General features: G+C 50.6%; 1 protein-coding gene across 1 annotated transcript in view; it reads right to left on the minus strand.

Annotated features, from left to right (window-relative positions):
- Positions 1-11,716, minus strand: part of LOC141116670 (junctional adhesion molecule A-like) — a 49,556-nt gene extending 37,840 nt beyond the window's left edge. The window contains exons 1-4 of the mRNA XM_073609062.1: positions 11,643-11,716; positions 2,482-2,589; positions 2,013-2,168; positions 1,732-1,934 (exon numbers count right to left, since the gene is read on the minus strand). Coding sequence (XP_073465163.1) covers positions 1,732-1,934; positions 2,013-2,168; positions 2,482-2,509 — 387 coding nt within the window. The 5' untranslated portion in view covers positions 2,510-2,589; positions 11,643-11,716. The remainder of the gene's footprint in view (positions 1-1,731; positions 1,935-2,012; positions 2,169-2,481; positions 2,590-11,642) is intronic.
- Between the last annotated feature and the right edge of the window lie 2,475 nt (positions 11,717-14,191).

Consider the following 14,191-nt stretch of genomic DNA (forward strand, 5'->3'; position numbering starts at 1 on the left):
ACCTAGTACAGTGGATGGGTCACTATACCAATCCCTGATCTATACCTAGTACATTGGATGGGTCACTATACCAATACCTGGATCTATACCTAGTACAATGGATGGATCACTATACCAATACCTGATCTATACCTAGTACAGTGGATGGGTCACTATACCAATACCTGATCTATACCTAGTACAGTGGATGGGTCACTATACCAATCCCTGATCTATACCTAGTACATTGGATGGGTCACTATACCAATACCTGGATCTATACCTAGTACAGTGGATGGGTCACTATACCAATACCTGATCTATACCTAGTACAATGGATGGGTCACTATACCAATACCTGATCTATACCTAGTACAGTGGATGGGTCACTATACCAATACCTGATCTATACCTAGTACAGTGGATGGGTCACTATACCAATACCTGATCTATACCTAGTACAATGGATGGGTCACTATACCAATACCTGATCTATACCTAGTACAATGGATGGGTCACTATACCAATACCTGATCTATACCTAGTACAGTGGATGGGTCACTATACCAATACCTGATCTATACCTAGTACAGTGGATGGGTCACTATACCAATCCCTGATCTATACCTAGTACATTGGATGGGTCACTATACCAATACCTGGATCTATACCTAGTACAATGGATGGGTCACTATACCAATACCTGATCTATACCTAGTACAATGGATGGGTCACTATACCAATACCTGATCTATACCTAGTACAGTGGATGGGTCACTATACCAATACCTGATCTATACCTAGTACAGTGGATGGGTCACTATACCAATACCTGATCTATACCTAGTACAGTGGATGGATCACTATACCAATCCCTGATCTATACCTAGTACAGTGGATGGATCACTATACCAATACCTGATCTATACCTAGTACAATGGATGGGTCACTATACCAATACCTGATCTATACCTAGTACAGTGGATGGGTCACTATACCAATACCTGATCTATACCTAGTACATTGGATGGGTCACTATACCAATACCTGATCTATACCTAGTACAGTGGATGGGTCACTATACCAATACCTGATCTATACCTAGTACAGTGGATGGGTCACTATACCAATACCTGATCTATACCTAGTACAGTGGATGGGTCACTATACCAATACCTGATCTATACCTAGTACAGTGGATGGGTCACTATACCAATCCCTGATCTATATCTAGTACAGTGGATGGGTCACTATACCAATACCTGATCTATACCTAGTACAGTGGATGGATCACTATACCAATACCTGATCTATACCTAGTACAATGGATGGGTCACTATACCAATACCTGATCTATACCTAGTACAGTGGATGGGTCACTATACCAATACCTGATCTATACCTAGTACAGTGGATGGGTCACTATACCAATACCTGATCTATACCTAGTACAGTGGATGGGTCACTATACCAATCCCTGATCTATATCTAGTACAGTGGATGGGTCACTATACCAATACCTGGATCTATACCTAGTACAGTGGATGGGTCACTATACTAATACCTGATCTATACCTAGTACAGTGGATGGGTCACTATACCAATACCTGATCTATACCTAGTACAGTGGATGGGTCACTATACCAATACCTGATCTATACCTAGTACAGTGGATGGGTCACTATACCAATACCTGATCTATACCTAGTACAGTGGATGGGTCAGTGACTGGCACATGGGTTTGCAGCTTACCAGTTGTCCAGTTGTTTTATCGATGGTGTAGCTGGAGTTCTGGAAGGTGGGGCTGTCCTTGGGGTTTTCGGGCATTGGGACACCATTCTTGTACCAGGTGAAGACTGGAGGTGGTGAGGCGTCCTTCTCAATGCAGTAAAGGGTTGCGGTACTCCCGGTACTGACAGAAGTTGGTACCTGAGCGATGGGCACAGAGGGGGGAACTGAAGAAGAACAGAAAGTGAGAGGTCATCCCAACCCATCCTAGAAAGTCACAGTACTGAGGTCACCAATATTCTCACCCAACACCACCAGCTGAGTCTTGTCCTGGAAGTACTGCGGCTTCCCGCTGGAATCCTTTCCGGTCACCTCACACGAATATTCCCCACTGTCCTTCCTGGTCACCGAATCTAGCCGGAGGCCTTGTGGGAAGAAGGTCGCCCGACTCTTATAGGGTGCTATGAGAGAAACCAACATATTAATGGAGAATGATCATCTGATACCTGGAGGACACCTCATCTGTCCCAACTCCACCCTCTAATACAGCTTATAGCAGGGGATTTATGATGGAAAAACCACCACCCCCAATCTCCACCTCCCCACCCATAATTGTTGTGTGTCCCATCTCACCAATAGCCCCCCCCATGATTTATATCTGTCCCCGATATCCTCCCCAACTTGATTTGTGTCTGCCCCCTCTCACCACATGCTGTAAATAGAGGGCCATTTACCTGGGCAGGAGATGGAGGGGAGGTTTAATGGGTGACTTACTTGTCAGTTCTCCATCATAGTACATCATGGTGGAGTCAGTGCCGGATGTGAACTTCCACTCCACACGTGGGTTCTGGTAGATGGGATAATTGCATGGAAATTCTGCATCTGAGGAGGAAGAGTATACATGTAATATAAGTGGTGTAGCAGGATGGTTCCTTGCCAGTAGGGATGAGCCGAACACCCCCCAGTTCGGTTCGCACCAGAACCCGCGAACGGACCGAAAGTTCACACGAACGTTAGAACCCCATTGACGTCTATGGGACTCGAACGTTCGAAATCAAAAGTGCTCATTTTAAAGGCTAATTTGCATGGTATTGTCCTAAAAAGGGTTTGGGGACCCGGGTCCTACCCCAGGGGACATGTATCAATGCAAAAAAAACTTTTAAAAACGGCCGTTTTTTCGGGAGCAGTGATTTTAATGATGCTTAAAGTAAAAAAAAAAAAAGTGAAATATTCCTTTAAATATCGTACCTGAGGGGTGTCTATAGTATGTCTGTAAAGTGACGCGTGTTTCCCGTGTTTAGAACAGTCCCTGCACCAAATGTCATTTTTAAAGGAAAAAATCTCATTTAAAACTGCTTGCGGGTTTAATGTCATGTCGGGTCCTGGCAATATGGATGAAAATCAGTGAGACAAACGGCATGGGTACCCCCCAGTCCATTACCAGTCCCTTTGGGTCTTGTATGGATATTAAGGGGAACCCCGCACCCAAATTAAAATAAGGAAAGGTGTGGGGCCACCAGGCCCTATATACTCTGAACAGCAGTATACAGGCTGTAGGTTTGTTGTTAAGTAGAATCTGTTTGTAATTTTGAACATTTTTAACGTGTTTAGCTCCAGCCAAAAAATCTTTTTTAATCTTTTTGGAAAACATAGGGAAGGGTTATCACCCCTGTGACATTTGTTTTGCTGTCTGTGCTCCTCTTCAGAAGATTTCACCTCACTTTTTGTCCCAATGGATTGGAAAGCATCAGTGGAAAGGAGAAATGTTTTTCCCATATTAACTCTTACAGGAGAGAATTTCCCTTCCTAGGGGTAGATTTCATCTCACTTCCTGTTGTCTCCTTCCGTTTGCAAGTAGGAGTCGTTTGTAAGTTAGATGTTTGAAAGTAGGGTCCTGCCCTATATACTCAGCAGAAATTTGGGCCTTAGGTGTTGCTGTGGCCACAACACTGTAAGCCCTCACAGGGCCCTGCTGTGAAATATTAGATCAAGAATTGTAATTACATGCCCCTGTTGAACAGGAGCTGAAAAATTAGGCCTTAGGCACTGGTGCTGGTGCCACAACACTGCAACCCCTCACAGACACTCTAGTTGGAACGCAGGAACGAGCCCTGCTGCAAAGTATTGCATCAAAAATTGTAATTACACGCCCCTGTTAGACAGGGGCAGAAAAATTGGGCCTTAGGCACTGGTGCTGGTGCCACAACACTGCAACCCCTCACAGACACTCTAGTTGGAATGCAGGAACGAGCCCTGCTGCAAAGTATTACATCAAAAATTGTAATTACACGCCCCTGTTAGACAGGGGCAGAAAAATTGGGCCTTAGGCACTGGTGCTGGTGCCACAACACTGCAACCCCTCACAGACACTCTAGTTGGAACGCAGGAACGAGCCCTGCTGCAAAGTATTGCATCAAAAATTGTAATTACACGCCCCTGTTAGACAGGGGCAGAAAAATTGGGCCTTAGGCACTGGTGCTGGTGCCACAACACTGCAACCCCTCACAGACACTCTAGTTGGAATGCAGGAACGAGCCCTGCTGCAAAGTATTACATCAAAAATTGTAATTACACGCCCCTGTTAAACAAGGGCAGAAAAATTGTGCCTTAGGCACTGGTGGTGGCGCCCAGAACCAAAAATGTTCTTACAAGCTATCAGCGTGATGATTGAGGAGGAAGAGGATAATTACTCAGGATAGTCACTCAGCATCAGCATAGGCAGTCTTTGAAGGGATCTGAGATTTCAAAAAAAATATTCGGTTACATCAGCATCAGGTGCTTGGTAGCTGGTGGTGATCCAAGACTCATTCATTTTTATGAAGGTCAGTCGATCGACCGAGTCAGTGGACAGACGCACCCTGTGATCGGTTACCACGCCTCCAGCAGCACTGAATGTGCGTTCTGAAAGAACGCTGGATGCAGGACAGGCCAGTAGCTCAATTGCATACTGTGCAAGCTCTGGCCAGTGATCCATCCTCAAGACCCAGTAACCCAGAGGATTTTCGGTGGGAAAGGTGTCCAAGTCTGATCTTGCCCCTAGGTATTCCTGCACCATGTAAAACAGACGCTGGCGATGGTTGCTGGAACCGATCATACCTTGGGGCTGCGGACCAAAAAATTGTCTGAACGCATCGGTCAGACGGCCACCTTCTCCACCGCTCCTTCTTTGACTGACCGAAGCCTCAGCAACACGTTGTCCAGAAACAGGAGTTTGTAACCTCCCAGTCTCTGGGAACGCGTTGCACAGACCTTTCTGCAAGGCCTCCCGAAGATGTTTCATCCTCTGCTCCCTCTGCGATGGTAAGATAAGGTCCGCAACCTCACCCTTGTAACGTGGATCAAGGAGGGTTGCCAGCCAGTATTGGTCCTTCTCCTTGATACCACGAATACGAGGATCCTTACGCAGGCTTTGCAGGATCAGGGAGGCCATGCAGCGTAGGTTTGCTGAGGCATTCGGTCCGGAGTCCTCTGGGTCACTAAGGACGACATGGTCCGCAGCCACCTCCTCCCAGCCACGTACAAGTCCATGTGTTTCTTGGGACTGATCCCTTAAAGACTGCTGCTGATGCTGAGTGCCAGGCTCCACCTCCATACTGACACAATCTTCCTCCTCCTCCTCCTCCTCTTCCTCCTCGTCCTCTTCCTGTGTGATCGGCGGGCACGCAGGAACACTGTCTGGATAAAGGGGGCCTTGAGAGCTAAGGAAGTCCTCCTCTTCCTACCTCTGTTCTGCCTCAAGTGCCCTGTCCATTATTCCACGCAGCGTGTGCTCCAACAGGTGGACAAGGGGGACAGTGTCACTGATGCATGCACTGTCACTGCTCACCATCCTCGTGGCCTCCTCAAATGGTGACAGGACAGTGCATGCATCCCTGATCATGGCCCACTGGCGTGGGGAAAAAAAAACAAGCTCCCCTGACCCTGTCCTGGTGCCATAGTCGCACAGGTACTCATTGATGGCCCTCAGCTGCGTGTGCAGCCGCTGCAGCATGGCCAATGTTGAGTTCCACCTGGTGGGCATGTCACAGATTAGGCAGTTCTTGGGCAGGTTAAACTCCTTTTGGAGGTCCGTCAGCCGAGCACTGGCATTATATGACCAGCGGAAATGCACACAGACTTTCCTGGCCTGCCTCAGGACATCCTGTAAGCCCGGATACCTGCCCAAGAACTGCTGCACCACCAAGTTAAGGACGTGAGCCAAACAGGGCACATGGGTCATTTGTCCCTGTCGGAGGGCAGAGAGGAGGTTGGTGCCATTGTCACAAACCACCATTCCTGCCTTAAGTTGGCGTGGCGTCAACCACCTCTGAACCTGCCCCTGCAGAGCTGACAGAACCTCTGTCCCAGTGTGGCTCCTGTCCCCCAAGCACACCAGCTCAAGCACCGCATGGCATCTTTTGGCCTGCGTACTTGCGTAGCCCCTTGAACGACTACGGAGCACCGCTGGTTCCGAGGAAGAGGCCATGGAGGAAGAAGAAGAGGAGGGGGTGGAGGAGAGAGGTGTGTCACAATCAGCATTTTGGAGGCGTGGTTGCGGAACAACCTCCAACACTACTGCACCTTGTCCTGCATCCTTCCCAGCTGCCAGCAGAGTCACCCAATGCGCCGTGAAACTTAGGTAACGTCCCTGTCCATGCCTGCTGGACCATGAGTCAGCGGTAATATGCACCTTACCGCTGACCGCCCTGTCCAGCAAGGCATGGACATTGCCTTCCACATGCCAGTAGAGAGCCGGAATCGCCTTCCGTGAGAAAAAGTGGCGTTTGGGTACCTGCCACTGAGGAACCGCACATTTCACGAACTCACGGAATGGGGCAGAGTCTACCAACTGAAAAGGCAGCAGTTGAAGTGCTAGCAATTTTGCCAAGCTAGCATTCAACCGCTGGGCATGTGGATGGCTGGGAGCAAACTTCTTTCGGCGGTGCAGCAGCTGGGGCAGGGAAATTTGCCTGGTACAATCTGACGTCGGTGTACCAAAAGCAGATTGCCCACAAGTACTTGGCTGTGACACACCTAATTCTACACCTTCATTCCTCTCAGTGCAGGTCTCAGAGAGGACTGAAGGTCTAGTGGGGTTGGAGATCACAGCTGATGAGGAGCAAGGAGAGGTCCTCTTTGTTCTTTGGTGTGGGTCTTTTAGATACGCTTGCCAACGAACTGCATGGCAGGTCAACATATGTCTGGTCAAGCATGTGGTACCCAAGCGGGAGATGTTTTGGCCACGCGAGATACGCTTGAGACATATGTTGCAAATAGCAGCGGTGCGATCCGATGCACTCGTCTCAAAAAAGGCCCACACCAAAGAACTTTTTGAATAACGCGCAAAGACTGCAGCGCCCTGCACATGTGGAGCTTTGGGGTGTGATGCAGTCAATGTGCTGCCCTTAGGCTGGCCCCTGGAGGGCATCCTGCCTCGTTGGTGATGTGCTGCCGCCTCCTCCTCCTCCTCCTCCTCCTCCTCTCTCCTATCAGGCACCCACGTTGAGTCAGAGACCTCATCATCCCCTCCCTCCTCATCACTGGAGCAAACCTGGCAGTATGCTGCAGCAGGGGGAGCATGACTGCCAGATTGCTGTCCTTCTTGGGCACCCCCTCTGTCCGTGCTCGTGTTACTGCCTTCATCGAGCTCAGTATCATCATCAGAGCCTTCCAAACGCTGGGCATCCTCCTGGAGCATGTACCCAACACTGTGGTCAAACAGTTCGAGGGAATCCTCATGAGGACATGGTGGAGCTAGGGAAGGAGTCACTGATGACATTGAGCTGAGGGAAGAGGCCGCTGCTTTGCCAGACAAAGTACCCTGAGCATGGGTGAGAGAGGATGAGGAGGATGAGGACGGCTTGGTCATCCACTCGACCAAGTCTTCCGCATGTTGCGGCTCAACACGGCCAGCTGCCGAAAAAAAGGCCAAGCGTGTCCCATGGCCACGTGCTGATGAGGATGCACCGTCTCCACGACCAGCACTAGACACAGAGCCTGCTTGCCCTCTCTTATTGGCTTGTGACTGTCTGCCTCTCCTTCTTGGCCTTCCAGACATACTAATGGCCTGTAGCTGCACTAAGCTGGGATATATATATATATATATATATATATATGTACTGATACTGCAGCTAGCAAAATCAACTGCCTGCCTGTAGTATGAGAACACCACCAACCTTCTACAGGTAGCTTTAGCTGAACACTGTGAGCAGGACGCACCCCACTAACTTGTAGGTTTAGCTGAACACTGTGAGGAGGACGCACCCCACTAACTTGTAGGTTTAGCTGAACACTGTGAGCAGGACGCACCCCACTAACTTGTAGGTTTAGCAGAACACTGTGAGCAGGACGCACTGCACTAACTGTAAATAGTCTAGCTGCCTGACTGTGGTACTAATAGGATCAAAAGAACACCAGCAATTTTCTTCAGGTAGCTGTATATACTGTAACAAGACAAGCCTGCCTGTCAGTAGGAATATAACAGAAACGGATCTAGCTGAACACTGTGAGCAGGACGCACTGCACTAAATGTAAATAGTCTAGAAGATAACAGGAACGGATCTAGCTGAACACTGTGAGCAGGACGCACTGCACTAAATGTAAATAGCAGGAACGGATCTAGCTGAACACTGTGAGCAGGACGCACTGTACTAAATGTAAATAGTCTAGAAGATAACAGGAACGGATCTAGCTGAACACTGTGAGCAGGACGCACTGCACTAAATGTAAATAGCAGGAACGGATCTAGCTGAACACTGTGAGCAGGACGCACTGCACTAAATGTAAATAGTCTAGAAGATAACAGGAACGGATCTAGCTGAACACTGTGAGCAGGACGCACTGCACTAAATGTAAATAGTCTAGAAGATAACAGGAACGGATCTAGCTGAACACTGTGAGCAGGACGCACTGCACTAAATGTAAATAGTCTAGAAGATAACAGGAACGGATCTAGCTAAACTGAATACAGTGTATATATATATATACACACAACACCTGGGATGTATATATATACACAATACACTGTAAGTGCAGCTAACTGACTGACTGTTCTGCCTAATCTATCTAACTCAAATGAAATGACACTGTCTGTCTCTCTCTCTCTCTCTCTCTCAATGAACACCGGAACACACACTACACAGGGCCGCCGTGCAGGCGGCCTTATATAGTGTGGGGCGTGTACTAAATCCCCTGAGCCATAATTGGCCAAAGCCTCCTTGGCTTTGGCCAATTACGGCTCTCTGTTAAGGCGGCGCTGTGATTGGCCAAGCATGCGGGTCATAGTGCATGCTTGGCCAATCATCAGCCAGCAATGCACTGCGATGCCGCAGTGAATTATGGGCCGTGACGCGCCACACGAATTTGGCGCGAACGGCCCATAAAGTTCGGAATTCGGCGAATGACCGAACAGCCGATGTTCAAGTCGAACACGAAGCTCATCCCTACTTGCCAGGATTCAGGTCTAATAAAGTTCACTGATGGGTCAGCTGTATTCTGGGCTTTAATCACCAGACTAAGGCCGGCCATACACCTATAGATTATCTGCAGATTTTCTATGGTTAGATGGAAAAAGTGCAACAGATTCCTCCATCTACGCTGAACTGTGTGGATGGAGGAATCTCCCAGTGGGCCAAGCTTCAGTATCTTGCTAGTCGGCTCCGCTGGTTCTCAATCTAAACAATTCCTGAACCCAATCAGAATGTTCAGATATTGTGAGAGCCAGCGGGACCGACTAGTAAGATATGGAAGCTTGGCCCACTGGGAGATTCTTCCATCCACACAGTTCAGCGTAGATGGAGGAATCTCTTCCACTTTTTCCATCTGTCCATAGAAAATCTGCAGATAATCTATAGGTGTATGGCCAGGTTTTAGGCTCCCAGTTGGAGAGGACTCCACCCTGTAGACAGGAGGTCTGGGAGTCAGTAGAGTCTCACCTAGGATAGGTGTATGGCCAGGCTCTAGGCTCCCAGTTGGAGAGGACTCCACCCTGTAGACAGGAGGTCTGGGAGTCAGTAGGGTCTCACCTAGGATAGGTGTATGGCCAGGCTCTAGGCTCCCAGTTGGAGATGACTCCACCCTGTGGACAGGAGGTCTGGGAGTCAGTAGGGTCTCACCTAGGATAGGTGTATGGCCAGGCTCTAGGCTCCCAGTTGGAGAGGACTCCACCCTGTGGACAGGAGGTCTGGGAGTCAGTAGAGTCTCACCTAGGATAGGTGTATGGCCAGGCTCTAGGCTCCCAGTTGGAGACGACTCCACCCAGCAGACAGGTGGTCTGGGAGTCAGTAGGGTCTCACCTAGGATAGGTGTATGGCCAGGCTCTAGGCTCCCAGTTGGAGAGGACTCCACCCTGTGGACAGGAGGTCTGGGAGTCAGTAGAGTCTCACCTAGGATAGGTGTATGGCCATTCTCTAGGCTCCCAGTTGGAGATGACTCCACCCTGTGGACAGGAGGTCTGGGAGTCAGTAGGGTCTCACCTAGGATAGGTGTATGGCCATTCTCTAGGCTCCCAGGTGGAGATGACTCCACCCTGTAGACAGGAGGTCTGGGAGTCAGTAGAGTCTCACCTAGGATAGGTGTATGGCCAGGCTCTAGGCTCCCAGTTGGAGAGGACTCCACCCTGTGGACAGGAGGTCTGGGAGTCAGTAGAGTCTCACCTAGGATAGGTGTATGGCCAGGCTCTAGGCTCCCAGTTGGAGACAACTCCACCCTGTAGACAGGAGGTCTGGGAGTCAGTAGGGTCTCACCTAGGATAGGTGTATGGCCAGGCTCTAGGCTCCCAGTTGGAGATGACTCCACCCTGTAGACAGGATGTCTGGGATTCAGTAGGGTCTCACCTAGGAGAGAGAGGTGGGAGTCGGTGTAGAACGAGGCTACTTGCTGTACACACGGAGGTGCTGAGCATCCGGTCTCTAGGAGACCAAGGCCCTAAAGTGTAAGGCCTGATCTGGAGAGCAAGCCGGGAGGTCTGCAATACTGAATACCCCTTCGGGGGAATCTTCTGTGTTTGCTTTGAACTTTCTTTTAAATAAAAGTGGGCAAAACCAGCCCTGAAATGGATAAAAACGAGTGGTGGTGTCCTTAAAGTGCTACCCTTGGAGTGAACCCCTGACACCGGGCACCAACATTTATAGGTAGAGTTCATCTAGGGAACATCTGATTGCCTCTCGGGGATGTAGCAGATGGGATTGTGCTTTGCTGGGTTTTCTCCTTCCTCTGGACCAGCCGTAATCCCAACCCTGAGCTGCTCTCTTGATTCTGGATTGGCCCTCAGACAGCCTGGAAGCCAGATGTCCCCAGAATAGGCCCAATCTCCGGCCTAGCAGCCCAGGCAACACGACACAGGTCCAACCAGAAACCGTCCAGGTGCCACAGAACATCGATCACCTGACTCTACCCGAATATAGAGGTTCTCCCAGCAGGCCAAGGGATCCAAAAAACCACCGCCCATTGGCTGAGATACCCCACATACCTATCAAATGACCTTAGGTTGTCCTTCTCATATCTAATTCCACCAAATACCCGGCCACCTAGTGGTAGAAGAGAAAAGTGCAACAAGGCCAAACATAGGGAGAAATCAATAGATCCCCATCAATCGACCAGGATAACTACTCCGGACAAGTCCATTTATGAGGAGCGTCCCTGACTATACCCCAGGGGGCTCATCTCCTATATACAGAACATCTATAATCTCCAGTCTGGGGTCATATAATGTGATAATGACATCATATATAATCTCCGGGAAGCTCCTCTCCTATATACAGAACATCTATAATCTCCAGTCTGGGGTCATATCATGTGATAATGACATCATATATAATCTCCGGGGAGCTCCTCTCCTATATACAGAACATCTATAATCTCCAGTCTGGGGTCATATCATGTGATAATGACATCATATATAATCTCCGGGGAGCTCCTCTCCTATATACAGAACATCTGATTGGATGAAGTCTTACTCTCTCCTTCCTTCAGGTTGATGGCCGGGCTACAAAGAACTGCCGTCCCTGTGGAGAGAAGAGAACATGGTGAGTATAGGAGGGAGGGGGAGAGAGTGCGAGGAGAGGAGGAAGAGTGCGAAGAGAAGAGACGAAGAGCGTGAGAAGAGGAGAAGAGTGCAAGGAGAAGAGCGCAAGGAGAGGAGAAGAGGGTGAGGAGAGGAGAAGAGAGCATGAGGAGAGAAGAGCGTGAAGAGAAGAGCGCGAGGAGAGGGAGGAAGAGCGCAAGGAGAGGAGAAGAGGGCGAGGAGAGGAGAAGAGGGCGAGGAGAGGAGAGTGTGAGGAGAGGAGAAGAGCGCGAGGAGAAAAGAGCTCGAGGAGAAGAGTGCAAAGAGAAGAGACGAAGAGCGTGAGAAGAGGAGAAGAGCGCGAGGAAAGGAGGAGAAGAGGGTGAGGAGAAGAGGGCGAGGAGAGGAGAAGAGGGCGAGGAGAGGAGAAGAGGGCGAGGAGAGGAGAAGAGGGCGAGGAGAGTGCGAGGAGAGGAGAAAGAGAGCACGAGGAGAAGAGGGCGAGGAGAGGAGAAGAGGGCGAGGAGAGGAGAAGAGGGCGAGGAGAGGAGAAGAGGGCGAGGAGAGGAGGAGAGGAGAGTGCGAGGAGAGGAGAAGAGAGCACGAGGAGAAGAGTGCGAGGAGAGGAGAAGAGGGCGAGGAGAGGAGAAGAGGGCGAGGAGAGGAGAAGAGGGCGAGGAGAGGAGAAGAGTGCGAAGAGAAGAGTGTGAGGAGAGGAGAAGAGTGCGAGGAAAGGAGAAGAGCGTGAGGAAAGGAGAAGAGGGCGAGGAGAGGAGCAGAGGAGAGTGCGAGGAGAGGAGAAGAGCGCAAGAAGAGGAGAAGAGCGCGAGTAAAAGAGAAGAGCGCGAGGAGAGGAGAAGAGGGCGAAGAGAGGAGAAGAGCGCGAGGAGAAGAGCGCGAGGAGAGGAGAAGAGGGCGAGGAGAGGAGAAGAGGGCGAGGAAAGGAGAAGAGGAGAGTGCTAGGAGAGGAGAAGAGCGCAAGAAGAGGAGAAGAGCACGAGTAAAAGAGAAGAGCGCGAGGAGAGGAGAGTGCGAGGAGAGGAGAAGAGAGCACGAGGAGAAGAGTGCGAGGAGAGGAGAAGAGGGTGAGGAGAGGAGAAGAGGGCAAGGAGAGGAGAAGAGGGCAAGGAGAGGAGAAGAGGGCAAGGAGAGGAGAAGAGGGCAAGGAGAGGAGAAGAGCGCAAGAAGAGGAGAAGAGCGCGAGGAGAGGAGAAGAGCGCGAGGAGAGGAGAAGAGCGCAAGAAGAGGAGAAGAGCGCGAGGAAAAGAGAAGAGCGCGAGGAAAGGAGAAGAGCGCGAGGAAAGGAGAAGAGCGCGAGGAGAGGAGAAGAGGTTGAGGGGAGGAGAAGAGTGCGAGGAGAGGAGAAGAGTGCGAGGAGAGGAGAGTGTGAGGAGAGGAGAAGAGCGCGAGGAGAAAAGAGCTCGAGGAGAAGAGTGCAAAGAGAAGAGACGAAGAGCGTGAGAAGAGGAGAAGAGCGCGAGGAAAGGAGGAGAAGAGGGTGAGGAGAAGAGTGGGAGGAGAGGAGAAGAGTGGGAGGAGAGGAGAAGAGGGCGAGGAGAGGAGGAGAGGAGAGTGCGAGCAGAGGAGAAGAGAGCACGAGGAGAAGAGTGCGAGGAGAGGAGAAGAGCGTGAGGAAAGGAGAAGAGGGCGAGGAGAGGAGAAGAGCGTGAGGAAAGGAGAAGGCGAGGAGAGGAGGAGAGGAGAGTGCGAGGAGAGGAGAAGAGAGCACGAGGAGAAGAGTGCGAGGAGAGGAGAAGAGCGCAAGAAGAGGAGAAGAGCGCGAGGAAAGGAGAAGAGCGCGAGGAAAGGAGAAGAGCGCGAGGAGAGGAGAAGAGCGCAAGGAGAGGAGAAGAGCGCAAGGAGAGGAGAAGAGCGCAAGGAGAGGAGAAGAGGGTGAGGAGAGGAGAAGAGTGCGATGAGAAGAGCACAAGGAGAAGAGCGCGAGGAGAGGAGAAGAGTGCGAGGAGAGGAGAAGAGCGCAAGGAGAGGAGAAGAGCGCAAGGAGAGGAGAAGAGGGTGAGGAGAATGTGAGGAGAGGAGAAGAGTGCGAGGAGAAAAGAGCTCGAGGAGAAGAGTGCAAAGAGAAGAGACGAAGAGCGCGAGGAAAGGAGGAGAAGAGGGTGAGAAGAGTGGGAGGAGAGGAGAAGAGGGCGAGGAGAGGAGAAGAGGGTGAGGAGAGGAGAAGAGCCCGAAGAGAAGACTGTGAGGATAGGAGAAGAGTGCGAGGAGAGGAGAGGAGAGGAGGAGAGGAGAGTGCGAGGAGAGGAGAAGAGAGCACGAGGAGAAGAGTGCGAGGAGAGGAGAAGAGCGCGAGGAAAGGAGAAGAGCGCAAGAAGAGGAGAAGAGCGCAAGAAGAGGAGAAGAGCGCGAGGAAAGGAGAAGAGCGCGAGGAAAGGAGAAGAGCGCGAGGAAAGGAGAAGAGCGCGAGGAAAGGAGAAGAGCGCGAGGAAAGGAGAAGAGCGCGAGGAGAGGAGAAGAGCGCAAGGAGAGGAGAAGAGCGTG

This window comes from Aquarana catesbeiana, linkage group LG13 (assembly GCF_042186555.1).
Source record: "Aquarana catesbeiana isolate 2022-GZ linkage group LG13, ASM4218655v1, whole genome shotgun sequence".
NCBI classification, from domain to species: Eukaryota; Metazoa; Chordata; class Amphibia; order Anura; family Ranidae; genus Aquarana; species Aquarana catesbeiana.